The 26,883-nt window shown below is 45.0% G+C and overlaps 1 protein-coding gene across 2 annotated transcripts in view; it reads left to right on the forward strand.

Moving 5' to 3' along the window:
* Positions 1 to 26,883, forward strand: part of DOCK1 (dedicator of cytokinesis 1) — a 542,215-nt gene that overhangs the window by 457,950 nt on the left and 57,382 nt on the right. For both annotated transcript variants that reach the window (XM_027112936.1, XM_027112937.1), the window contains exons 34-38: positions 6,927 to 7,012; positions 7,199 to 7,355; positions 13,508 to 13,548; positions 15,020 to 15,110; positions 18,568 to 18,687. In XM_027112936.1, coding sequence (XP_026968737.1) covers positions 6,927 to 7,012; positions 7,199 to 7,355; positions 13,508 to 13,548; positions 15,020 to 15,110; positions 18,568 to 18,687 — 495 coding nt within the window. The remainder of the gene's footprint in view (positions 1 to 6,926; positions 7,013 to 7,198; positions 7,356 to 13,507; positions 13,549 to 15,019; positions 15,111 to 18,567; positions 18,688 to 26,883) is intronic.

Raw genomic sequence — 26,883 nt, forward strand, 5'->3', positions numbered from 1 at the left:
TGATGTTGGGGAATGTGTGTAGCTGCACGTGCCCAGACCAGCAGGGCACAGCCTTCCCCGCCTCCATCCAGGGAGCTCCTAGGCTGGAGCTGACTGGCCGCTGTTTAATCCGCCACCAGTTCAATTATCTAACCTTATTAGTCACGTGAACAAGGCTTAAATTGGCTCTACCTTCATAGCAGATGTGCAAACCTAATGGAGTTAGGGGAAGATTAAGGTTTTTCATTTTTACAGAACTTTAGTGTTTTGAACATGTGGCGTAGCCTTGCTTTTTTAGAGCTTGCTGTATCTTTCAGAGTGGGGCTGTTCAGATGCTTCTCCCACTGCTTCCCTCCAGTGCGTTAGTCCCAGTGGATACATACTCTTCTTCGCTTTCCTTGGCATGCGTCCCATCTTCAAGTCATCCCTGAAGTTGTGTTCACTGTCAGCCACTGTCCCCCATCCCCACCCTACCCTACCCCAATCCCAGAGATCCCAGAGTAGCGTGATTAGCCTGAAACTGAGGACCTTGGGAAATCTTGGGGAGTTTTTTGTTTTGTTTTTTTCCAAAGGAGAGACCTTATGTGTGAAGATTTCAGGATCTGCCCAGCTAGCACGGAGAGGTTTGGGGTCATCCTTGTCTTAGGGCCTCTTACATCATCCAGTGGACGTGGAGCCCCAAGATGGGCCTTAACTAACGCTTCCCCCATCTCACCGAGATCCCTGCCCCCAGATGAGTACCATTCTGAGTCTTAGCCTCTCTGGGTTTTCCTTCAGAGGAAAAGCATTCCTTTAAATTCTCTCCTAGCACCTTTTTAAAGCAATGCATTTGTTATGTCTTTGGAAAATATAGAACTAACAGCTGAGAATTGCAGCAAATGACTATTTGGGCTCTTAGACCATTCATGAAAATGGGATGGAAAAGGCTCCATGGCAAAGTAACATTTTCAGTCATGGAGCTTTTTTCTGTCATCTTCGTGAGGGTCAGCAAAATGCTCCACAACTTCCAGAAATTCCTATTTAGTTGTAAAAATATTAGAATGTGGGGCTTCCCTGGTGGCGCAGTGGTTGAGAGTCCGCCTGGCGATGCAGGGGACACGGGTTCGCGCCCCGGTCCGGGAAGGTCCCACATGCTGCGGAGTGGCTGGGCCCTTGAGCCATGGCCACTGAGCCTGCGTGTCCGGAGCAACGGGAGAGGCCACAACAGTGAGAGGCCCGCATACTGAAAAAACAAAAAACAAAACAAAACAAACAAAAAAAAATATTAGAATGTGAGTAATCTTTGTTCTGCAATGTTCCCGAGTTCCTGTGAATAATCTCTTCCCACTACCCAGGCTGGTAACCTTAAGCAAATAATTGAATAACCCAAGTGGATGCTGACAGCTTCCGCCACTTGGTGGCAAAGCCAGTATATTTTGAACGGTAACATGAATGTGAATAAGTTTGGTGGTGATTTTATCTTGTTTATTCTTTTTTATAAGCATCTTTATTGGAGTATAATTGCTTTACAATGGTGTGTTAGTTTCTGCTTTATAACAAAGTCAATCAGCTGTACATATACATACATCCCTATATCTTATCTCGTTTATTCTTCAGTTCATTAGGATTTTGTTGATTGGTTTGTTTTTGCTTTCATTTAAAAAATAATACTTGATTCTGTCATTTTGGATGATTAGAGGGGAAATATGGCCCAAGAATTATACTTTTATTTCACTGAACCCCAGACCCAAAAGTGGTCCAAGAGATCATGGAAAATAATACCCTGGACTCAGAGTTCTGATGACATTGAATCCTATTAGAAAAGCTCTCCAGCAAAGAGATGCCTAGACTCCCATAATCTCCAACCAACAGGACTTACTGTGCAGACTTGTTCCTGGAGTCCACTGTCAGTGAATACAGCCCTAAAGTCAATCCTCGGTCTGGGTTGTATAGCAGTGGGGCACAGCTACACCTGTCCAAGGTGTTGCCAGGTGTAGCAACCAGTTCCCCTGCCAGGCTGCTGCAGGTCTAGGGCTTGGGACCTCTAGGCTCCTGAGTATTTCACAAAAGCTTCAAGGTCACTGAGCTGCCCGCTTGTTAGACATAGAAGGATGTGGGGATTTTAGAATATGGGATATGGAGTGCCAGAGATTAATTAAGTGTGTAATTAAGTTTACAGAGTGGTTAAGCAAGAGGAATGCAATATACATCAAAATACTAGTGTGTCTGAGCACAAGGATTAAAGGCTGAGTGATAGATTTGGGGGGATCAGTTACATTTCGGGTGTCAGCATGTGAGCTCGGAGCCCCACAGGTGTCAGAGAACCAGGCTGCTCTCTGCCAGGCCAGTGCCCTCTTCTTGGCCATGTGATCCACACAGACACAGTTCATTGCCTCTCTCCCCCGCAGCCCCTCCAGTGATGCTAAAGAGAAGGGCATGGTTCTGCAGTGCTGTTGGATTGGACAATTCCAACAGGGGGTGCAGAACCAAAGAGCATCTAATTTCCCAATCTCTCTAATACTACGGGGTGGTCTAAAACCATGGTCCTACCTCCAGAACCTTGTGAGAAGCTTTTCTTAAAAAACAGAGAGTAGGGCAAAGTGCACCCATACAGGCAGACCCAGGAGATATTGTAGGTTTGCTTCCAGACCACTGCAATAAAGGGAAACCTCAGTAAAGCGAATCACATGAAGTTTTTGGTTTCCCAGTGCATATAAAAGTTGTTTACGCCATACTGTAGTCTCTTAAGTGTGCAATAGTATTATGTCTAAAAAAGCAATACTTTAATTAAAAATACTTCATTACTAAAAATTAAAAACTACTTTATTGCTGAAAAATGCTAACCATCATCTGAGCCTTCAGCTAGCTGTAAAGGCTGCTGGAGGGTTTGAAATATTGCAAGAATTACCAAAATAGGACATAGAGACACAAAGTGAGCAAAGGCTGTTTGCAAAAGGGCACCAGTAGACTTGCTCAATGCACAAACCTTCAATTTCTAAAAGACACAGTAACGCAAAGCGCAATCAAAAGAAGCATTCCTGCACCCAGGATTATTTGCGAATAATTTAGGGTTATTTAGGTTATTATTTAGGGTTATTAATAAAGGGTTTCGAAAGAAACCCTTTCGCTAATGCACTAAGCTGACCGCGGTCCTAGAGCTCAGCTTTCTCCCAGCTCTTGGTAACCTTTAAGCGCTTTACCCATGTGGTGAGTTATTTGTGCAAACCTTTCCATCCTGGGCCTCCCTTGCTCTGACATAACCCCAGATCTCTTCTGTAAATGTGTCCCTGGATGCCTGGAGAATGCAAGCCTGGTTTTTATACACTTATAAATGCATTATAGCAAGAATGGTAAATCTAAGCCCCAACAGAAATGATGCATTCCAAACCGAGGAGAACTGGCTTTTGGATTGTCCACTGCTGAGACCCTTCACCCCATGATCTCCTAAATTGGAGCCAATAACCCATGGTTCGCAGTGGCACTGAGTGGTGAAAGCAGTGGTTCTAAGTTAATTGAATTAACGATGATGTTAGTACATTACCCCTGAGAGCATGGCTCCCTCCACCCCTGACCCAGACATCCTCCACTGTGTTCAACTTAATAGCAAACTTCTGAAAAGCCCTATCTACGTGGCCTCCTGTGTTGCATATTCTCAGAGGGCTGCTGGTATCAGATGCTTAGAGACGCTCTGCTCAATATTTTAAGTTGGACACCCTGTGGATCTTTTCGAAGCAATATTAGTGTTTCAGAAAAGAGAGGAAAAGATAATGATTTTGCTTATCACTTGAGTGAGCCTCTGCTACCTTTTGAGCAACACAGTAAACCCTTGCTAATTTTGTCCTAACCATAGAGAATCCTTTTGCAAATTACCAGACAGCACGCATTTACAAGTAAGATAGTAAGCATAATTTTTATAAAACCAGCTCTCCTCTCTCAGCAGAGTTACTTTCTCCAATTTATTTGGACAGGATCATTTAATCCTGATTATGATAACAGTTCACAGCACAGGAGCAAACTGATTCTAGTGTATTCTGTAAAAATTAACGAAGGCCCTAGAATTCGAGGCTGGCTGCAGATCTGTGGAATTGAATCCTTGCTGATAAACGGAGTAGAGTTGCCAGGTGTTCGTGCAAATTACAGAGTTTAGACTAGAGGTTAGTAAAATTAGAATCAGCTGTGTTCTTCTGATTTACTTATCATTCATCCGCTCTTTTTAGAAAACGTTAAATTCATCAGTCAAAATTTGATAAGCAGCGTATACTTTAAGGAGCTGGAGCTTCCTTTATTGCCCTTGTTTGTGACAGTGAGGTTTGTGTGGAAGCAGAGAAAACATGCCATTTCCAGAAAGTAGAGCCTCCCAATGCAAATACCGTCTGATTAACTAGAGATGAGCAGTTTGAAACGCCAGTGTGTGCTTGCCAGTGTTAGGATAAGGTATGTTTTTTCCTTCATTCTCTAAGCCTTCTTTGTTGTATGCTCCTTAAACGTGTGTGGAATGGAATCATATGTTTTAATTAAATTTAGTCTTATTTTGTCTCTCGATTATTTCTTCTGAAGAATCAGCACTCACCACTTAATATTTGGCATTCCCATCATGGAAGATGGGGCTGCCAACATTTGGTCTAGTGGCAAGCCATCTCTCTTGTGCTAGTTTCCAAGAAGAACCGCCTTTTGCAGAGTTTTTTTCTGTAAGGAACAGAGTAATAGCGGGTTAGTATCCAAAGGTTGTTATCATATAGTAAAAGTCCTTATCATGAGACCTCAGGTGAACAAAAAGAAAGAAGCTCATGCTTTCTTCTTCAGTAGAACTATGATTTTTTCTCTGTTCCTAAAATCCCTGAACTTAAGCCCAACAGAATCAAAGAGGGTGTTTATTTGGGGGAGGAGGCAATGGAGCAGAGAATTGCAGGGATTCACTGAAGTCCTAGTTTTTGTGATGTTGCTGAGTCCTTGATGTCAAGCAAGAATCAATACTTCTCTCCAGTCCTGCTTTAAGCCTCTGTTTCATCTGTAGCGTGATGAAATTGTGGCTTCAGGCAGCGTGCCCCAGTCAAGGTCACGCTCTGAGGCCCCTCCTTGGGTCTCACCAGCCCCCTTGCCTTCTGCTTCCCAGGGTCCACAACCAGCTGACACTGCAGCAGCTGTGCCCTGGGTCCCCAGTGCAGTAGACGGTGCCTGGTGGACCTGTTACAAGCACTTCGATGAATGTGTTCACCACTTGGCTTGTGTGGCCAAGAGAACAGGTTGTGTCTTAGCAACCTACTGGCCCACTCCTTTGGGGCCCTATTCAGTCCTCCCCAGCTTCAGTTTAACACCAACTCTATCCAATATATTTAAGTGCACATAGCACATTCATCCCATTAGAGCGTCCATCTCAGGTGCTGTCCTAGGGGTTGGGAATACAGCAGTGACCAAGAGAGAAGAAAATTCTTTCTCTCACGCAGCTTAAATCCTTAAGGGATCCGAGTAATAGTTGCCTGGGGAAGCAACGTCTGAGCATGTATTTCACAGGGATCCCACTAGAGGTGATCATACAAAGTGAAATAAGTCAGAAAGAGAAAGACAAACACCATCTACTATCACTTGTATGTGGAATCTAAAATATGACACAAATGAACCTATCTACGAAACAGAAACAGACTCATAGACATAGAGAACAGACTTGAGAGGGGTGGGGGAGGGAAGGATTGGGAGTGTGGGATTAGCAGACGCAAACTTTTATATAGAGAATGGATAAACGAAAAGGTCCTACTGTATAGTACGGGGAACTATATTCAATATCCTGTGATAAACCAGCATGGAAAAGAATATGAAAAAGAATATATATATATATGTATGACTGAGTCACTTTGCTGTACAGCAGAAATTAACACAACGTTGTAAATCAACTATGCATCGATAAAATCTTTTAAAAAAAGGGATCCCAGAGACCCTTGCATACATGCCATGGTCTGCTTGCTTTGTGAACCCTGAATTCAGCTGTTGTTTCCTTCAATTCCTCCTTTGCCCATCTTCTTTCAGTTCAGTGTGGGTCCCTCCATCTCCAGGGAACTAAAGCTCTTGCAGCCCCTTCTTCCTACCAGGCCCACATCCATGAGTAACTGCAGGACCGCTTTGCAACAGGGGCACTCACCTGGCCAGAGTCCCAGCTCTGAATTCTGCCAGGGATGGGGGACTGGGCAGCAAGTTTGGGGATGCATGTCCATCATTATTGCGGTAGTTATTTCCAGCCTGATCGGCCATGGGGTCCATGACCTCTGTGAAAACATTTTAGAGAGTCTCTCTTCTCCAGAATTAGAGTTTTCCTGAAAGCATGAGACAGAGAGACCATCAGTTGTGAGGATCCTTTCCCACCATGATATTCCGGAAGTCTCATCAGAAGCTTTGGGGAATTCGAGGAAAGGCCTGGGATGGACCTTTTTGAGGTGCCCGCTGGTCTGTCTGAAAGGCATTGCCCCTCTTGCTTTTTATTCTTCTCACCCAGAGTGAGATGTTTCGCTGGGATCCAACAAGGAGTGGCAGGGAAGTGGCCCTTTCCCTGTCTTCAGATTGCAGAGAACTCTGTGGGCAAGTGACACAGCATCTGTTCTTTTCCAAGAACCAAGGAGCTATTTTAACCGTTACTTGTTCATAAAGATGCTGTTTGGGATGTGTTTTCATGTTGCTCCTTGATTTCTCTTCCCTACAGTTTCCTTGTCTGTCTTTCTCTGGCTCTTTCTCCTGTGATCAGAATATGCATCGAGGCTTCACTAACCAGGGAAGGAAATGAAAGATTCCCTCTGTGACAGGGGCTCATCAGAAACCGCCAGGAGTTCAGGAAGGACAGCTCTTAAATGAGATCAGGCTTCAAAGGTGTAGGGCAACTCTCCGATGATGATCTGTCGGCGATTTATGTATCATTGACGCTCAAGTCACGAAATGAAATATCCACCATGCTGATCATTTACGCTTTCTCTGTTTAATTATAGTTTGAAAATGAGATCATCACCAAGCTGGATCATGAAGTGGAAGGAGGTAGAGGCGATGAGCAGTACAAAGTGTTATTTGATAAAATGTAAGTGTTGATTAACAGTGGGATTTATGTCAGAATAGAGACAGAGAGACTGTAATTAGACGACAATGAACTCTGTAGCCCAGAAATAATTAAAAAGTGTTAATAATGGAAAATATTTTAAATTGCACCTAAGTCAAGTTTCTTTTGCTGAGTGTGATTAACAAGGTGTGTGTGATTATTTTTCAGTCTCTTAGAGCACTGCAGGAAGCACAAGTACCTCGCCAAGACGGGAGAAACTTTTGTAAAGCTCGTCGTGCACCTGATGGAAAGACTTCTGGATTACAGGACCATCATGCATGATGAGAACAAAGAAAATCGCATGAGCTGCACTGTCAACGTGCTGGTGAGTGAAAAGTTAAATACCTGGTCTTCCCAGGAAGCCGGAGATTGAACCAGAAGTTCAAAGCCTTGTGAAAGCTGTGGCCACGGAGCTTTGCAGAGCAGGACACAGCCTGTTTCCTTGGCTGTGGGAGGGAAGGAGGAAGGAAGAACTGTTTGCATATCTGCTTTAAGCACGTCAGCAAAATCATCTTCCTTCTGGGTGTTTTCACACTGTTCTTCCCCTGGTTCAGAATGATGAGCCATCTTATTTTGTAAGCAGGGGAGCACCCTCACTGATTACAGATCCTAAATGTTTCATTACTAGGAGACTGTAAACATGTCCCGTAGTGGGTCAAATGGTGGTCTCTGAAAGGTCACACATCCTCATCCTCAGAACCTGTGAACGTGACCTTGTTTGGAAAAACAGGCTCCTAGCAGATGTGATTAAGTCAGAGATCTTGAGATGAGACCGTCCTGGATTACCCAGGTGGGCCCTAAATCTGATGACAAGTATTTTTTTCTTTTTTTTTTTTGCGGTACGCGGGCCTCACCGCTGTGGCCTCTCCCGTTGCGGAGCACAGGCTCCGATCGCGCAGGCTCAGTGACCATGGCTCACGGGCCCAGCCGCTCCGCGGCATGTAGGATCTTCCTGGACCGGGGCACGAACCCGCGTCCGCTGCATCGGCAGGCAGACTCTCAACCACTGCGCCACCCGGGAAGCCCATGACAAGTATTTTTATAAGAGGCAGAAAAGGAGAAGACAGAGACCCAGAGCAGAAGACCACGTGAAGAGAGGGGCAGAGATGGGAGTGACGTGGCCACAAGCCAAGGAACGCCTGGAGCCACTGGACGCTGGAGGGGCAGGAAGGAAGCTCCCCTAGTCCCTTCAGAGGGCACGTGGCCCTGCTGACCCCTGGGTTTCAGACTCAGGCCTCCAAAACCGAAAGAGAACGCAGAGCTATTGTTTTAAGTCCCCGAGATTGTGGTAATCTGTTATGGCAGCCATAAGAAACTCATGCGTGGCCACGTGATGGCTTGGGTGAACTTGACCACTCCCATCCACTGGTGTCTTGCACAGCTGCTGTCACTGTGACATGGTCAGGCTCTGTGGACATCGGTTTTTGACGTAGTTGTGGTACGTCAGGAATGCTTCAGGGCGATGAACTTCCAGGAAGCTTTACGACAAGCTCAGCTGCCGGGCATGGCTGGTTGGCCTCGTGGCTCTCAGGAACCACATGACCACACATCTGGCTCCAGAGCTCTCTGCATCTCTCTGCATCTTCCTCCCCTGCTGCTTCCTAGAAGCTAGATAAGCAGACTCCCGGCCCTGGTAGTGTTTTCCTCAGTTTCCCCCGCCTGTCCCAACGCAGGAATGCAAGGAAACACTGTGCCTGGTTTCTTCTCTTTCCTTCTCTGGGGTGTCCTCTCCACCGCCTGGTTGTTGGATAGCGGGTGGTTGCCCTGCCCTGACTTCCCCCATTTGTACGGACTTGTAGGCGGTTTGAACTTATGGGAGTGGACTTTTGTGCCAGGAGGAGCAGGCCACATCATTCATTGTTGAAAATCACCAGAGATGTTTGGATTAAAAAGATAACCAAAAAGGAATATTTTTCACCTTCCATCTACTTCATTGTCAACACCGAATCTGAGCTTTGCCACGACGAGCCGGCCGCTGAAACTTCCAGAGCAGGTTTTATTTGTTTTTTTCTTTTTCCTTGAAAATCTAAACACGGGGCACTTCTGGTTTCTGGTCCAGTATGTAAAAGGGGCTTGGAAGTCATTACTCCTGTCCTCACCACAAGAAAAAAGCTGGCAAACTGAAAATCAACAACTCTTCTTCGATCCACAGGGAAAACGCCTGCTCCCAAAACTGTGATACGGAGAATCACAGCCTCCCGGAGCAGAAACTAGCACTGGAGCTGGTACTGGACTCCTTTTACCCAGTACATCATGGCCACTTTCAACATAAAATAACAAGGTGTCTTAAAGGGAAAAAAAGACACAGTTTGAAGAGACAGGACATCACAGCTGGACTTGGACATGGCTTTAGAGGTTTTAGAATGATCATACTGGGCACTTAAAATGACCATGATAAATAAGCTAAGGGCACTAATAGAAACAGTAGACATTATGGAAGGACAGGTAATATAAGCTGAAAGATGGGAATTCTAAGAAAGTATCAAAGAGAAAATGCTAGACACTTGCAGAATGAAGAATGCCTTTGGACTTATCAGTAGACTGGACATGGCTGAGGAAAGAATCAGTGAGCTTGAAACATCTAAATATGTTTGCATGTGCATCATAAGGGTCCGGGGCCACTGTAGGAGTTACTGGCGTCCATCCCTGAGATCTGGCCCACTGGCTATGTTTGCCTCGCCATCCACCTGTAGCCTGACTGTGCTAGGGCGGCAGCGAGCTCTGCCCCAGGTAAGGGCCTCGATCCTTTGCTCAGGAACGAGCCTGGCTCTTGCTCTGTTGTCTTCCTGCATTCTTGCCTCTGTCCGTAGGAATTTATTTTGATGATGCCAGTGTGGTTAACACGAAATAGAAATCAGTGTCTTTCTGCAGGAGAGAAACAGAAACCTTTTCAAAAACATTCCCTACCACGGACATACTTTTCTAGTGCCACCTCTGAGCTTTAAGGGACCCAAAGGGCCCATTTGTGTCCAGAAGGAAGAATTATTATCATGTCGATTAGGTTTCCACCTTTGATGCTTGACTACCGTTTGTTTCAAGCAGCATCTTTCATGCTCACCAGGATGCAAAACCTAGTGGAGAAATGGTGACAGGCTCTGAATGGGGGCCTTTTATCAGAATCAGACTCAGAATCAGAATCAGAATCAGGGTCAGAAAAATAAGGTCCTGTGAGGACACCTGAGATCACAGTTCCTGACGTTATGGTGTGTTCCTCTCTCATCCTGAGATTATCGGACATCATTCACCTCCTTCAGCTTGAAACATCCTGAATCGTTCTGGGAAGAGTCAAGTGTTCTATTCTTAACTGTTTCCTGGGGAGGATAAGATGGATCCCAGACTATCACAATTCTTTCATTTAAAAAATAGAGATCTATGGATTACAGAGAACAAAAACGGATTTTTACAGATAGATGTTCTGTCTCTTAATATTCACTGCCAAGAACATTTCATCATATCAATATATTTCTAACTTCCGGGTCCATTTTTACCTTTTCTCCTGGTACTTTTCTTGTGAAACAAATAGAGTTTCATAGAAGTGAATATGTCTATCCATCTCTAGATGAGTGTGGATGTATAAACCTACATCTAGAAACATACAAAATGTACTCAACTGATCACTAAGCAGAAATCCCCTTGAAATCCTAAGGTTAAAAAATAAAGAACGTCAGATTTATTCATCAATAAATAAATGTAAGCTCATTGCAAAATTTCCTTTAAAACCAGTGCTATTTTTTTTTTTTAAATAGAGTTAGTGGAACATTCTAAGTTGTGTGGGCTCGTTAATGTCCTACTCTTCCTATCACTTAAAAAACAAATTAAAATTAAAAAATGAGAGACAGGGGCTGTGATTCTGCCCAGCGGCCTAGTCCTTTAGATGTACCTCTGCAAGCAAGTCTGCATGTGTACTGGATCATGGTTCCCGCTAGGCAAAATGCGTATTTGTAATTAAGTGGCATTTCATCGTCACCTCATAATCATGCAGTCTTTAATTACTGGTTCATGATTTGTTGTGTGTCACCTGGCTCTTCTGTGCAATTATCAACATATTCATACCCAAGAATGGTAGAATCATTGTTTTACAGGCATAAGTTAGGTCCTTCATGGCCCCTTTACAGGCTAATTAAGGTGGTTCCAACTAGAATTCTAAAACTCTTAGGATGTGTCTTAGTTATGAAGGAGTACAAAATTGAAATACAGTGAAAATGCTTGCGCTCTGAAAGATCAACGCATAGCACTGGACTGGGATTGGAGACCTAGTCCCAATAGGGTTTGCTTGGATAGGTGTCTGCCCTGGTGCGGAGAGGACCACGGGGGGTGGGAAGATGCCCGCAGAGCCCAGAAGTGGGGCACCGAGCAGTGTGAACTTTTACATAAAGAAAGAAAAAGTTTTATAAAGAAATTGGGATTTGAGATGAACGTCCTTCAGTTCTAGGGAGGCTTTGAAGTCCTAGGCAGGGAAGAGAACGCAAAGCAGGCAGGGAATAGAAGACACTTCCGTATCTCGGAGAGAGGGAGGAAAGTCGCATGATATCCCCGTTGTGAAATTGTAGAGGAGAATGATCAAAAGCTTAGGAAAGGATTAAAAATAGGAGCGCAGAAGAGGGTGGTGTGAAATCGTAGCGTGTAAATACTGGTGAGTTGGAAGTGAAGGGCTCATCCTCTGCCTTTGATGTAGGTTCCCTTTGTTACATCGCTCCGAGCCGTCAGCTGAAAATATCCTCATTACCCAGACACAGCACACGAACCAGAGGACACGCACATCTCAGGTGCTGCAGAATGTGAAAATCTCGGCGCGTCTTTCTAAACGCGCCCCCGCTTACTCTGCATTTGTTTATGATTTCTTTTCGGAGAGATCAATTGTGGAAGCAGTGTCTTTCTTTGGCTAATGAAATGAAACGGGCTGTTTCATCTTCTTGGGTAATGGCATGCTTATGATGGTGCTATTCACTAGTTATCTCAGGCCCCCATTCTAGAGTTCTGACATGGTGCGCAGGTGCTAAATTTCACATTGAAAGCGGCAATGGTGTTTCCATACTTTAGGCCTTGTTAGGTGACTGTTCTGCACCTTTCTGGTGCCTCATGAACGATAAAAGGTTTTAGAGTGTTTGTAGAGATTTCACATTAAGAAATGTAATTGTAATAGAAATATTTATGCCCATCCTGAAAATAGTTTACAATATGTAGAATTAGCCTGTTGTTGATAATCTGCTAAGTAACCTTCCTCTATCAATGCTGTACACGAGGTGTTTTTTAAGCAGCAACCAGTTTTCTCACTGTGTTTTGGAAGGTCTGTCTAGATCAGCGCTTTTCGATAGAAATTTCTTGATAATGGAGGTGCTCTGTATCTACACTATTCAAGACAGTAGCACTGGCTCCATACAGATATTGAGCGCTCAGAAGTGTGTGGCAAGTGCAACTGAGGAAGTGAATTTTTAACTTCATTCAATTTGAATTAAATTGACTTTCTATTTGAATACATGTGGCTCGTGGCCACTGTGTTGGACATCAGGTCTACAATGCCACGTTGCCTTCTTGTGGCTCTTGGTGAGTGAGGCTAGACCCAGCATGCTTTAAATCATGTTGATGATGCTTATTCCAAAATTTTTTTTTTCGCTTCTAATGAGATTACAATGGTTAGGAATGGTGAAGAGATCATATCTTTCGGTAATCCTTTGTTTTAACTGAAAACAGGTGACTTTCAAATGACACAAGTAGATTTAAGCCATCACAGCGTTTATTTTATTTTTTAATTTTTAAAACTTTGTTGCCAAGCATGTTTTTTGTTTCCTTTTTGTTTTACTGAAATAGAGTTGATTTACAATGTTGTGTTAGTTTCAGGTATACAGCAAAGTGATTCAGGTCTATATATATCTGAATATATAGATTCTTTTCCATTATAGCTTATGACAAGATATTGAGTATAGTTCCCTGTGTTATACAGTAGGTTCTTGTTGGTTATCTATTTAGATGTGATATATATATACACAATGGAATATTACTCAGCCATAAAAAAGAATGAAATAATGCCATTTGCAGCAACATGGGTGGACCTAGTTATTATCATACTGAGTAAGTCAGATGGAGAAAGATATATGATATCGTTTATATGTGAAATCTAAAAAAATGATACAGATGAACTTCTTTACAAAACAGAAATAGACTCACAGATTTAGAAAACAAACTTATGGTTACCAAAGGGGAAGGGGGGCGCAGGGATAAAATAGGAGTTTGGGATTAACATATACACGCTACACTGTTTAAAGTATAGGTAGAATCACCCCCCGCCAGCCAAAAAAAAAAAATGAAGAACAGTGTAAGGTGTTTTTGCATTTTATGTGAATTTATGGTTCATATCCAAAGATCTGGGTCCATCTGGCTGTGTTTGACACACGTTGAAGAACTGTGGATTTTTAATGTGTATGTGACACCTTTTATAGAACAGGTTTCTTAAAACAGCGTTGTGGTTTGATTTTTCAGAATTTCTACAAAGAGATTGAAAGAGAAGAAATGTATATCAGGTATGTGAGCGTCTGGCTCGTCTGCGCCCTCGACCTGTTTAATGATTGCTGTTTGTCAAGTCCGTGCTAAAGAGTGTTTTATAGCCACAGGGGTTGGTCTTGTAGGAAATCGTGAAGGCTCGAGTTTGAATTTGGTGGAGCTCCCAGAAGCATCATCAGGCCTGGTGCAGTTTGTCCGTGCCGATGCGGAGATATGGGGTGGGGGGCATCCTTAGCCAGCTCAGAAGAAAATTATTATTTCACAGGGTTTTTATTCCTTTTGACCGCCCCTTATGGCCCTTTAGATGAAAGGCACTGCCACAAATTTTATTGTTTCACAGTAAGCCGTGTGATCAAATGAGAAGTCCAGTCTTAACTTTATCAGAAATAAGGCAATAGTATAAATTTTCAGTCTCTTCTTACCTGGGTACCAAATTCTCAAGTTTCATACTTTCTTCTGGATTTTTCTCCTTCACTTGCCTTTTTCTCTAGGGTGGTGGGCTATGATTGGTACCCTCTTCTTCTTGGTCACTCTTAGGGGCCAGTGTCAAATTTTAGCAAGATTACCACTTATGAGACCAGAATAATTATATAATCCACGTGGCATTATAGTTTAATGATGAATCTTAATTACATTAAGCATTATTTTCTTTCTTTTTTTGTTAAGTCTCTAGTGTATTTATTTGTATAAAGAGTAAACAAAAACATGATTTTCTAACTTTTGATTTCTAAGACTTTTTAACTTTGTCCTTTAAAAACAGTACCATGTGAATATAATAAACCTTGAGGAAAACAATCAGTTTCTTTTATCCAAAATGTAGGCTGTGGTGGGAGGGAGAGAGATGCAAGAGGGAAGAGATATGGGGATATATGTATATGTATAGCTGATTCACTTCGTCATAAAGCAGAAACTAACACACCATTGTAAAGCAATTATACTCCAATAAAGATGTTAAAAAAAAAGTGTATACAAAAAGAAATGTAGGTTGCTTTATATTAGAAAAGCAACTTTTATTTCTTTATGGCAGAGGAATTCTTTTGATCACATTCGCTGTGATCATTGGAGCTCTTTATTCTTATGGTTTTGTATTATTATGGATTTTGTGTGTGTGTATATTTGGACTCAATAGAAATGTAAGAAATCACAGTCAAACATTGTGTACTCTCATTTCAATTGCAAGAAAGAAAACTCTGGAAAAGATGAGAAAGAATGAGAGACCTTGAAGTATAATTCCACCTCCTTGTGCCACCTTCAGTTTTGTCCTGAAAAGAGAGGACTTAAATTTTAAAAATATATCTACTGCGTATTACTCTGGTTGGTTTTTCTTAGTGCTTCGTGTACCAGAAGCTTCCAAGGCATTATTCATTGTGAAGATTGTAAAAAGAAAGTATAGAGATGATTTACTGTTGAAGGTAGAATTTAGCTCTTGCAATTCTCAACACAAATTATTTGGTGAGGCTTTAAGAATGTACCTGTGTTTTATCGTCTCAGGTATTTGTACAAGCTCTGTGACCTGCACAAGGAATGTGATAACTACACTGAAGCAGCCTATACCTTGCTTCTCCATGCGAAGCTTCTGAAGGTAGTAAAACTTACCATATACTTTCATGATCCTGTCGTTATAAATTATAAGATCATTTAGCATTTGATTTTTCCATGACAAATTTCAGTAAACCTAGAACTTAAGATTTTATGGACGTTGACTCAATGCAGTGACATAAACAAAGATAGTTAAGAAGTACTTTGATTATAGATTTGGCTCTCCTGAATGCAAATTGGACAAGATGTCAGAGCAAGTTATCACTGAGCATCTTAAACACCCATGATTGGTCTGTCAGCAGTGAGTTAGAGATTCTGTGATTCCTTATTCCTGCCAACAGGACCCAGTAATGCCGGAGGGCGACCTCAATAAGAAGGAACTTCTGTGGTACAATAGCTAAGAGAGAGGATGAGCCCACCTCTCATTATTTTATCAAAGAGTGTAGGGACCAGATCATGACTTTTCTCTCTGTGCATCCTAAGCAGTTCCATTGAGATCTCCTATTGGTCCATCAGTTCATGCTGGCCTTCCTGCCTGATTCTCCTGGGGAATGTTACCCCTCAGCATAGGTCTGGCATGACAGCTTTCAGCTCTCAGTGTCCTTTTGTTATTCAGATAGCTTTGGGCATTGGTGTGTGTGTGTGTGTGTGTGTGTGTGTGTTGCCATAATATATTCATGCTCTCCCCATGTCCATTTTCAGCCCAGTTAGTCATACAGAGTGGACCCACAGTAAATAACTGGGTGGTTGTTTGTATTGATGGATGGCAAGATGGATGTGTGGGTGGATGGATGGATGTGTGGATGGATGGATGGATGGATGTGTGGGTGGATGGATTGATGGATTCATGGATGGATGGATGTGTGGATGAATGTGTAGGTGGATGGATGTGTAGGTGGTTAGATGGTTGTGTGGATGGATGGACGGATGTGTGGGTGGATGGATACGTGGGTAGGTAGGTGGATAGATGAGGGAATTTCCCGTGTTAGGCAGTGAATCCCCAGCAAGAATCTTCTAGCCCTTGGCCCAGTCCTGAACTCTCCAGTAGCTTGTGTGATATGCATACTCATAAGCTGCTTTAGGGACACTGGAGTGTGGAGATTGACCTTTGCCTGAAAACAAGAGTCCTTTATAAAGAAAACACAATGAGACTCGTTTCAATCTGAACGCCTCATCCGTAGTCATCCATGGTACCCTTTTGGCTTTGCACCATATAAAGCTCTCCTGAGGACTGTCATTTATGAAGATAGAGTTATCAGTTGGGGCATCTCACACCAGCCCTCCCACTTTGAATTCTAATGGCTTTCATTTGTTAGAAACCCAAATTTTAGTAACAAGGTGATTTTGAAACTACGAAGATACATCTTTTACACCAGGGAAATTAAAATGGGCTTGACAAGCTGCTTGGTCACCCTTACTCTCTCTCACAGTACATAAACTTTTCTACGGGCGTGTGAATGTAAAATAGATATATGGGTATGAAGCATCATTTGTTTAATCATTGCACTTACTGAGCACAGACGGGGTTATCACAAATGGTACAAGGATGTTTCACAACCCAAATCAGTCGGCCCAATTGCATTATCATTTCCACTGGGGTTTTGAATTTTCCAGTTAGATGCCAAATAATTGCTCTCCGTATCTTTTACATCATTACATTTTGCAGTTTGTCCTAAATATGTTTTGATATTGCAGAAAATGTGAATTCATGCTGGTTAATCAGCATACTGAAGAACGTTACTTGTATCTTTATGAAAATTCTTCACCATGATTGATATATTCTTGTTCATTGAGTAAAAATCCTCAAATAGGGTCTTCTTTTTTTGGGTAAGGCTATTTTGTCAAAAAAAAACAAGGGCAATAAAAACATCAGCCTTTCGCCTAGCAACCAAGTCATTTCATCTCATTGTTTAAGTGGAAGGTGTAAAGGAGTTTTGCTTCTCCATTCAGTATTTTTTTAGGTGATTTTAAACTCCAAGGAAGTTATTTGGCATCCAAACTTTCTTATTCTTATTTATCTTATTGTAGTTACGTTTCAGAATCATGTAAAATTTTACTTTTACCCTTCGTAAAAGTAGAAATCTGGCCATGTGGTGAAAATGCCACAATTAATTGAGTTTGTAACTCCCAGTTATGGTTGGGCTACGCACTTCTCCTTTGAAGGTGAAAGAATTTGCAGCAGCGTGAAGGTTTCTCACTCTTACTTGACACTCCAGGTGCCGGAGAGCCCATCTGGCCCCATAGCCCTTTCACCCTGTTCTTTGGAGCCCTGCAGTCCAGCACGGAGTGCTCCAAACCCCTCTGGCTTCGGGAAGGTGGGAGGGGGTGTGTGCCGTGAGAGCCCGCCTCTTAGGGAGCCTTGCACTTTTGCAGGCCTGTCCCTCGGGGCCTTTGCCCTCTGCCCCAGTGGTTCCTGTCCATTTGTCTTGCCCCCTAAAATGTGGCACCACAGCTGGTCCCATTGCTCCAGATGTGGCCTGGCCAGCCCTGAGTCCAGTGGGGGACCCCCCCACCCCACCCCGCTGTGGTCCAGGCAGCCTGCAAGTCCGCTGCTTTCTTGGTAGCATCCTTGCTGTCCTGTCTTAAAACAGGGTCAAGACCCACCTCCTGAGTCCAACTGACGAGTGAGCCCATCCTGATTCTTTCCTCCGAGGAGCCTCTGCAGAACCCCTCGTCCTGCCTCCCGCCCTTAAATTGCCCATGAAATCTTTTCTGCAGAGTTATTATATACCCCTGTGCTCTAATTTGTAATAGCACTCTCTCTGGGGCAGGCATCTTCTGACTCATCTTTGACCTGGTGCCTTGCACATAGTAGGTCCCCACCAAATATTGAAGTTTATTAAACCCTATATTTAGTGCCGTTGATTTCTTGAGCATAAGTTTATAGGAGTTTAGGTGTCAAATGAGCTTGCCTTCACTTCGATGCATCCTTCCTTCATCCCGTAAGTCCACTGTCACGTCCACAAACGCTGGCCGAGCCCTGCCTTTGCGACAGGCAACGTGCCTAGAGCTGAAGATCCCAAGACGCCTCCCTGTCTGTAAGCAGCTTTCTTTACGACCTGTAAGTGGAATCCATGTGCCTTCTGCTGTTGATTAAAATGTTGAGCAGCACAGGACTGAGGCCGCCGCCCAGGGATGCCCCACTTGAGGCAGCCACAGATCACCCGGTTCCTCATTCTTCTGGAAGGTTCCAAGGCATCATGGGCAAGCTGACAGTTCTGTGCTGTCCAGAACCTGCCGGGTTTCTCTTCTGTGTGAATGTAGACCCAGCTTTGCCTTCTTCTTTCTTTCACTCGTCTTGAGGCCTCTGCACAGAGGTTCTGCCCTCAATTCCAGACCCGGCAGCCTGCTGGCAGCAGCTCCAACGACCCCCGGAATCATGGCCCGAGCGCCCACACTGAATTCAGGGCTTACTGTGTGCATTCTGACCTGACGGTAGGGAAACAGTAGCCCTGGCCGTGCCCTCACCTGGCACCGCTTACGCTTTGCTTTTGCCTCAGTGGTCGGAGGACGTGTGCGCGGCCCACCTCACCCAGCGGGACGGGTACCAGGCGACAACACAGGGACAGCTGAAAGAGCGGCTCTACCAGGAAATCATCCACTACTTCGACAAAGGCAAGGTAAAAAAAAAAAAAAAATGCAAATTTTCTGGTGTTTCCTCTTTGTGTGTACCTTCTTGCAGCGTTATAAACACATTTTTTAACACATGGTGTTTGTGGTACCAGAAATTTGTTACAGATCGTGTATCTGAAGGTTTTATGCAGGGCCCTCCCGCTGGCGCTTCTAAGTAGAAATCCTACCAAGAATAAAAATCAATCGCCCTTTTGTAGATGCTCTGCTGAAAGTTAGGACTGAAAAGCACAAGTATTTTCATAGTCCTTGCCAGAGAGAACCCAGGCTGGGACGCTGATTTGGGGGAATTTCTGGCTACGTTAGAGCTAATGCTTTCCTTTGACAGTTTGTGTTTTTCTGTTGTCACCAAAATATTAATCCCATGGCAAGACCAATATCACTCATTTTGGAGGCATCTCCATTAACTGGCTCAAACAAAATTATTTAATCTGTTGACTTCTACTAAAAGGAAACCTGCCATCATTTTAATCAGCCAGTAATAGGTCTCATCACTGTAGTTCATGTGATTCAGATAAATAGTAACTATTAATAAAAAAGGGGGGGCTTTCCTGGTGGCGCAGTGGTTGAGAGTCCGCCTGCCGATGCAGGGGACGCGGGTTCGTGCCCCGGTCCTGGAAGATCCCACATGCCGCAGAGTGGCTGGGCCCGTGAGCCATGGCCGCTGAGCCTGCGCGTCCGGAGCCTGTGCTCTGCAATGGGAGAGGTGACAGCAGTGACAGGCCCGCATACCGCAAAAAAAAAAAGGGGGGGGCTTCTTCAGTTAAGAAGTTTTTAAAATCTGCCACCAAAGTGGCTTCTAAGCTCATTCTGTGCCTTCCTCGGGATTCTTAACTCATCTCAGTTACCAGCCTTTTTTTTTTTTTTTTTACTTTTTTACCTTGAGAAAAGTTACCAGAGAATTCCACGACGATACCTGTATTCGTTTCTTAGGGCTGCGGTAACGTAGGCCTACCCACTGGGCAGGAATCTGTTCTCTCACAGTTCTGGAGGCTATAAAACCAAAGTCAGCATGTCGGCAGGGCCGTGCTCTCTGAGAAAGAATGATTTAAGGGGAGAATCTGCTTCCTGCCTCTCAGTGTCTGGTGATGCCGGCAGTCCTTGGCTTGTAGATACATCACTCCAGTTTCTGCCTCCGTATTCGTGTGGCTTTTTCCCTGTGTGTCACTGTGTCCAAATCTTCCTCTTCTAAGAGCACCGATTATTGGATTGAGGGCCCACGCCATGTAGTGTGACCTCATCTTAACTTGATTACGCCCAAAGACCCTGTTTCTAAATAAGGTCACATTCACAGATACCAAGGGTTAGGACTTCAACATATCTTTTGGTGGGGGGACCCAGTTCTACTCCCAGCAGCACCCACGTCGGGAAAGGATGATGGCTGACCCTTTTTGTGGTTGTCGACATAAACCCTTTTGAAGAGATCGTGTGTGTTTTATTTATTCCCTGGGGTCCTTGACATGGGACAAAAATCGAAATGTTCAGAATAGCATGAGGATTGGCCAGAGGCCACTTGGAAATGGTCTGTGAATTATACCTGGTCCTATGGCAAAGCAGAATATATTTCTTCATAGAAATGAGATGGTTTCACAATTAAGGCCAACTGCTAAAATGTTATTAGCTTAGCCAGGGGAGTTCTGTTTCTCGACAGACTGCTAGAAAAGTGGAGCCATTCTTCCCCCAGTGGCTTTCTGGCTTATCATGTTTTTGAGAAGGGTAATCAGGTGTTACGGAAGGGACAGGAGGTGGGACCCCAGAGCGGCCCAGGAAGCCTGGGGCCAGAGGAGGTGGGACCCCAGAGCGGCCCAGGAAGCCTGAGGGCCAGAGGTCCTTGGGGCTGGAAGAGTGTGTGCCTTCGCTGATAGTCATTGTGGGTTCTCACGTCCTCTGACAGCGCTGGCCCCGAGATCTCTCCCACCACATCTCAGCTCTCCTCCCTCTCTCGCTCCTTAAATTCTGGCCACACCACCCCTTCTGGGTCCTCATGCACCCCAGCCCTTCCTGCCTCTTCCTGGCAGGCCTCTGCTGCTCCTAACCTTGGCTCATTTGTCCTCATCCAGCTTAATGTCACCTCTGCTCCGATGCCCACAGTGGCCTCTTCTTTTCCCGTATAGCACTTAACCACAATTTGCAGCAGTAGATTTGCACGTGTATTTCTTTAGCGAGTCTCCCATGGGCCATGAGCTCTGTGAAGATAGAGGCCACACACGTGCAATCCCTCACAAGACATGTAACTCTCAGAGCCGGGCACGTAACACAGGGGCGTTTGTTAGATGAACAAAGAAATCAGTGAAAGAATGCAGGAACAAAGGAGTGAATACTCAGCGTTTAAGGGTGATTTCGGACAGATCAGAGGTGCTCATGGACAGCAGGACAGCTGGCCTTAAATAAATAATAAATTGAGGAACCAAGTGGGTTTGGTTTGGTTTTTAGCCAGAGTAGCCTCATACGGAGGGAAAACAATGAACGTGTTCAGTTTAGCACAGTGGTTCTCAACCAGGACCCTTTCAGGTCATCATGCCTGGGGGTGTGGATGTGACTGGCGTCAAGTGGGTCAAGGTCAGGGATGCCGCTCAACATCCTACACGGCGGACAGCCCTCACCACACAGAACTATCCAGCCCAGAATGTCAGCAGTGGCCAGGGTGAGAAACCCTGGTTTCGAAAAAAAGCAAATTCAAGTGATAAAGCACTACAGGCAGAAAGAGAAAGGGGCTGAAGGAACGTTCTCACGTGTTTCTGTGTTTTGGAGGAGACAGAAGGATGGCCGTAGTAAAGTGAGCGCTTAGCTCACCTGGAGTCAGGAAGGTTCAACTTGATTGAACTTGTTAATCAAAACTGAGGAGAATCCTCTCCACAGCAGCTGTTAGAGGCATACTGGCAAAAGAGACTGAAAAGCCATTTTTGAAGGCCCGTAACTTCTCCACGAGGACGTTAAAAAGAAACGGAAGCTCGCGCATCTTTCTGAGGCTAACATGAGGGTGAGGGAGAAAATTTCATCAAACAAAATTTCAAGTACCTGGAAGATGAGCCGCGAAGCAAAAAAAAAAAAAAAATCGTTTTAACATCAACGAGCATTAAATTTCCTGGGGAAAAATTAACAGAAGGAAGTAAGTATCCATCTTCTGTATTAGCTGGGACGGGCTGGAATCTGCTGGGGTTCCAACCTCTCACCGTCTCAGTGGTGCGACACAACCCAGGTTGATTTCTCACTCCTGCTGCCGGTCCATCCTCACTGCTGGGGACCCAGGTGAGCGCAGGTCCCAACACAAAGGAATGCAGCCTCAGAGGGACAGCGAGTCACTGCCCGGCCCCTACACACTCAGCCCAGAAATGACACATGCGTTTGTGCTCGTGTCATTGACTAAAGCAGATCACGCGGCCACAACGAGCTTCAGTGGATGGGGAAGTGCCCGGAAGGGAAGGCAATGTACGTAGCGCTTACATCTACCAGGTACACCAGGTAAACTACCAGGACGTTGAATCGGACAAGCGAGGCGGGGTTCTAACCTAGGGCTCTCAAGGCACGTGGAAATTGCCTAAGTATATGTGTGTCCTAAAAAGGTAATATTCCCTCTAACCCCCCAATTACACAGCTTCCCACAGCTGGACATGTGAGAATAGCGCTATCTCCAGAACCTGGTGCCGGGCCAGCTCCTCCGTAGTTGAATTTCTTCCTCAGGTTAGGGAGGGGTTGGGAACGACGTGACCGGGCTGGGCAGTGTAGGGGCAGCTGCACCTGAGAACTGGTTCCAGCTCCCTGTGGCCAGGACGCCCAAAGTCTCAGCAGGTGGGGAGTCGGGGCGGCAGGAGGTCACAGCAGAAGGAAAGTTTGCTTCTTCATGCCAGATTTAGAATCACATTCATTTAAGAAACAAGACCGAGACCTGGTCTTATTATACCTGCCAGGTGTTGGGTATATGCAGTGATTTGGGAAAGAGCATCCTTCGTGCCTTCTCTGGAATAAGACAATGGCTGAGGTCGTTGCTGCAGATTCAGAACTTGACCTTGGGAAGGACTAGATGCACACATTTCTGTGCTCTGTGCCCAGACTGAAGTTTTGTTTTTTGGGTTTTTTTAATTGAAATATAGTTGATTTACAGTGTTGTATTAGTTACAGGTGTACAGCAAAGTGATTCAGTTTTATATGTGTGTGTGTGTGTGTGTGTGTGTGTGTGTGTGTATGTATATATGTATATTCTTTTTCAGATTCTCTTCCATTACAGGTTATTATAAGATACTGAGTAGAGTTCCCTGTACTATACAGTGGGTCCTTGTTGGTTATCTATTTTATATATAGTAGTGTGTACACGTTAATCCCAAACTCCTAATTTATTCCCCCCCTTCCCCTTTGGTAACCATAAATTTGTTTTCTATGTCTGTGAGTCTATTTCTGTTTTTTAAATAAGTTTATTTGTATCATTTTCATAGATTCCACATACAAGTGATATCATATGATATCTGTCTTTCCCTGTCTGGCTGACTTTACTTAGTATGATAATCTCTAGGTCCATCCATGTTGCTGCAAATGGCATTATTTCATTCTTTTTTTTGGCTGCGTGCTATCGCATTGTACCATATAAAAGGGTATATTGCATATACCACATCTCCTTTATCCATACTCATCTGTCGATTCTTGGGGGAAAAAATATCTTGAAATGGGTGATAGTTGGCAAGTGATTCAGCCCATGGGAATTTGACGGAAGGCTGCTCACTGTGGGGTCCTCTGGGTAGAGGTGCCCAGGGAGCCAGCCCTCCTATGATGGGCGGCTCCGACCTGAGCTGTCTGCTATAAGAGTCACAGGACCCGTGCAGCCATGAGCACCTGAAACATGGCCAGTCCAAACTGAGACGCACCATCAGTGCACAACAGCACTGGATTTCTAAGGCTCAGCGTGAACAAGAGACTTGTTATGAGCTGAATTGTGTCCGCCAGAAATTCATGCGTTGATGCCCTAATCCGAGTACCTCGGAAGGTGACTATCTGGAGGTAGGGCCTGATCCAATATGACTGAACTGCATATAAGAAGAGGAGATTAGGACAAAGACACACACTGAGCAAGGACTAGGTGAGGACACAGGGTGGGGATTTGTCTCACAAGCCAAGGAGAGAGGCCTCAGAGGAAAGCATCCTTCTGACAACTCGACCTTGGCTTCTCGCCTCCAGAACTGTAAGGAAATAAATTTGTTTAAGACGTCCAATCTTTGGAACTTTGTTATGGCAGCCTGGCAAACATCTCATTAATTTTGTGTTATTGATTCCATTTGAAAGAATACTTCAGGTATAGTAAATATTACTAAAATTAATTCAATTTTTTTAAGAGTTTGCTCATTTTTAAAGCTTTTTCCTTTTTTTTTAAATAAATCTATTTATTTTTGGCTGCGTTGGGTCTTCGTTGCTGCGCGCGGGCTTTCTCTAGTTGCTGCGAGCGGGGGCTACTCTTCATTGCGGTGCGCGGGCTTCTCATTGCGGTGGCTTCTCTTGTTGCGGAGCACGGGCTCTAGGTGTGTGGGCTTCAGTAGTTGTGGCACGCGGGCTTATTAGTTGCTCCGCGGTATGTGGGATCCTCCCAGACCAGGGATCGAACCCGAGTCCCCTGCATTGGCAGGTGGATTCTTAACCACCGTGCCACCAGGTCCCTAATTCCACTTTTTAAAATGTGGCTACTAGAAAAATTGTACATGTATCTTGGCTGATGGTTCCACTGGACACTGCTGCTCTGAGCCAAAGACTTTGCTTTTGTTGAGAACGGTGTCTGCTAGCACATCCATCCACAGGCTGCAGGTAGATCGAAGCTTTACTGCATGTCCTTTGGAGTCATCACAGGCAGCGGCATTGCTTACGTGCTTGTTGGGATATATTCCTTACACTAAATGAATATTTTGAAAAACTGAAATAAATCTAAGAGAATTAGGAAATGGGAACCAAAGCCAGGAGATAATAGAATGTATGTCAGAATGACAAGGGGAAGCATGATCACAAGCACCAAAATTGGATTTTTTTTTCTTGTGACCCAGTGTCATTTCTGTAATTTGAAATAAGTGTCCAGCGTATGGTTGTTCTTAGCATTAGGGGATTTGGAGGGATGGGCATGTGAGGGGCTCTTTTATGAATAGAAGGTCCTCTGAATGAAATACAGACAAGGCATGGTAGGCAGGAAAGGAAAGAGTAGAAACAGAGGCAGTTATGAGGATAAACCATAAGAAATCAGGAAGAAGCAACATAGCTTTGTTGGAGCAAGATGGAGTTTTCTGGTACTTACGTATTTTATTTTCAAAATTTAGAATTATGCCTCTCAGTTGTTTTCTTCTGTGCTTTGACCAAAGTCTATTATAATCTTATTATTAGTTTCCCAAACTCTTAAGGATGAGTCACGTTTTCTCACTGTGATTTGTGTGTCCAAGTGCCTTCAGGGATGAGTGTCACCGACCGACTAGCTCTAAGGTCTGCACCTTCTTGGCCAGGTTCTACCTGGGACACTGCTGAACAATGTGGGTCTCTGAGCAGAAGTCAGCTCATCCGGCGTGTTTTCCTCATGAGCTCTCAGCCTCCCTGGACTCCCAGTCCAAGATGCATCGCCCACATCCACCCCTGCCATTCTGCTCCCCGGGCCACCATTCTGGGCTCTAACAAAGTGGCCATGGCATCATAGCTTGAATCGCTCCAAGGATGCCCAAACCTCAAGGTCCCCCAGCCTCCTCTACAGGCAGATCCAGGCTTCTACCTGGCAGGTGAGGCCCCTTACAGCAGGGCTCTGCCCATGTATCTACCCTCTCGTCACCCACAGCATCTTGCCTCTTTCTGAACATGCTTTTTGATTCCCAGCCCCGGGACCTTCTGTGGTCTCCCCCGGATGGGAACGGCCCCTTCTCACCTGCCGTCTCTTGTGGTGACTCCTTCCCACCTCCTACGCATGTTTTCTTGCTGTCTCCACCTTGGAGCCTTTCCTGCCGCCCATGCAGAGAGAGTCCTGTCTCTGGGCTCTCCCTTCCCTGCCCAGGAGCTATTTCTATGTATCCTGTATCCCCTCCTTTGAGTATCTCACACTTTAATGGTCCCCTGAGTCCCCTGGGGATCTTGTTAAAATGCAGATTCTGGGAACTTCCTTGGCGGTCCAGTGGTTAAGACTCTGCGCTTCCGCTACAGGGGCGCAGGTTTGATCCCTGGTCGGGGAGTTAAGATCCCACACGCTGCATGGTTCATCCAAAGAAAAAAAAATGCAGATTCTGATTCACTAGGTCTTGGGAGGGGCCTGAGGCTCTGCATTTCTAAGCAGCTCCCAGTAATGGCAGTGCGACTGGGCCAGGGTCCACCCCTGGGTCACCAGGTCCTGCTTTGACTGGAGCTCCTTGGGGACAGGGCAGGCTGTGTCTGACACTTCTGTTTGTCCCTCTTCGGGAGCCCTGTGCTGCACCCAGACTGGGTATTCAGTCACTTTTTTTAAGTAGACTGTTTTTTAATAGCAGTTTTTAGGTTCACAGCAAAATTGAACAGCAGATACGGAGAGTTCCCATGTACCCCTGCCCCCTCCCCGACATGTGCAGCCTCCCCCACTGTTAACAGTGTCATTTTTATTGAATTAAGCGCATTCTGGCCAATGCTTGAGCAAACGCTGGAAAAGGCCACCATCACTCAGACATTCCACAGAGTTCCTAACATGGGGTACTTTTTTTTTTTTTTTTTTTTTTTTTGCGGTACGCGGGCCTCTCACTGCTGTGGCCTCTCCCGTTGCGGAGCACAGGCTCCGGACGCGCAGGCTCAGCGGCCGTGGCTCACGGGCCCAGCCGCTCCGCGGCCTGTGGGATCTTCCCGGACCGGGGCACGAACCCATGTCCCCTGCATCGGCAGGCAGACTCTCAACCACTGCGCCACCAGGGAAGCCCACATGGCGCTTATTTGTCTCACGTGTGTGGTCTGGCCTCCTGACGCAGACTCTGAGCCCCAGAAACGTCTGAAGGGCATCCCCCTGCCCCCCACTCCTGCCCGGCAGCCCCAGGGGCAGACCCCTGTCCTCATTCCAGAGGTGCCGCTCTTGGGTGCCTTTTCCGCAGGCTTGACTAGGCTTACGTGCTGCCTTCTTTACAGAAGTTGTGGATGGAACAAAGACAGATTCTCCCAAGACCTGGGCCGGCTTTTCCTGCCTGGACTCCCAACAGAACCCAAGGCAGATTTGTGTCCTGGAAACC

Source organism: Aethalodelphis obliquidens, unplaced genomic scaffold (assembly GCF_003676395.1).
Source record: "Aethalodelphis obliquidens isolate GAN/ISIS:26980383/991018 unplaced genomic scaffold, ASM367639v1 scaffold11, whole genome shotgun sequence".
Lineage (NCBI taxonomy): Eukaryota > Metazoa > Chordata > Mammalia > Artiodactyla > Delphinidae > Aethalodelphis > Aethalodelphis obliquidens.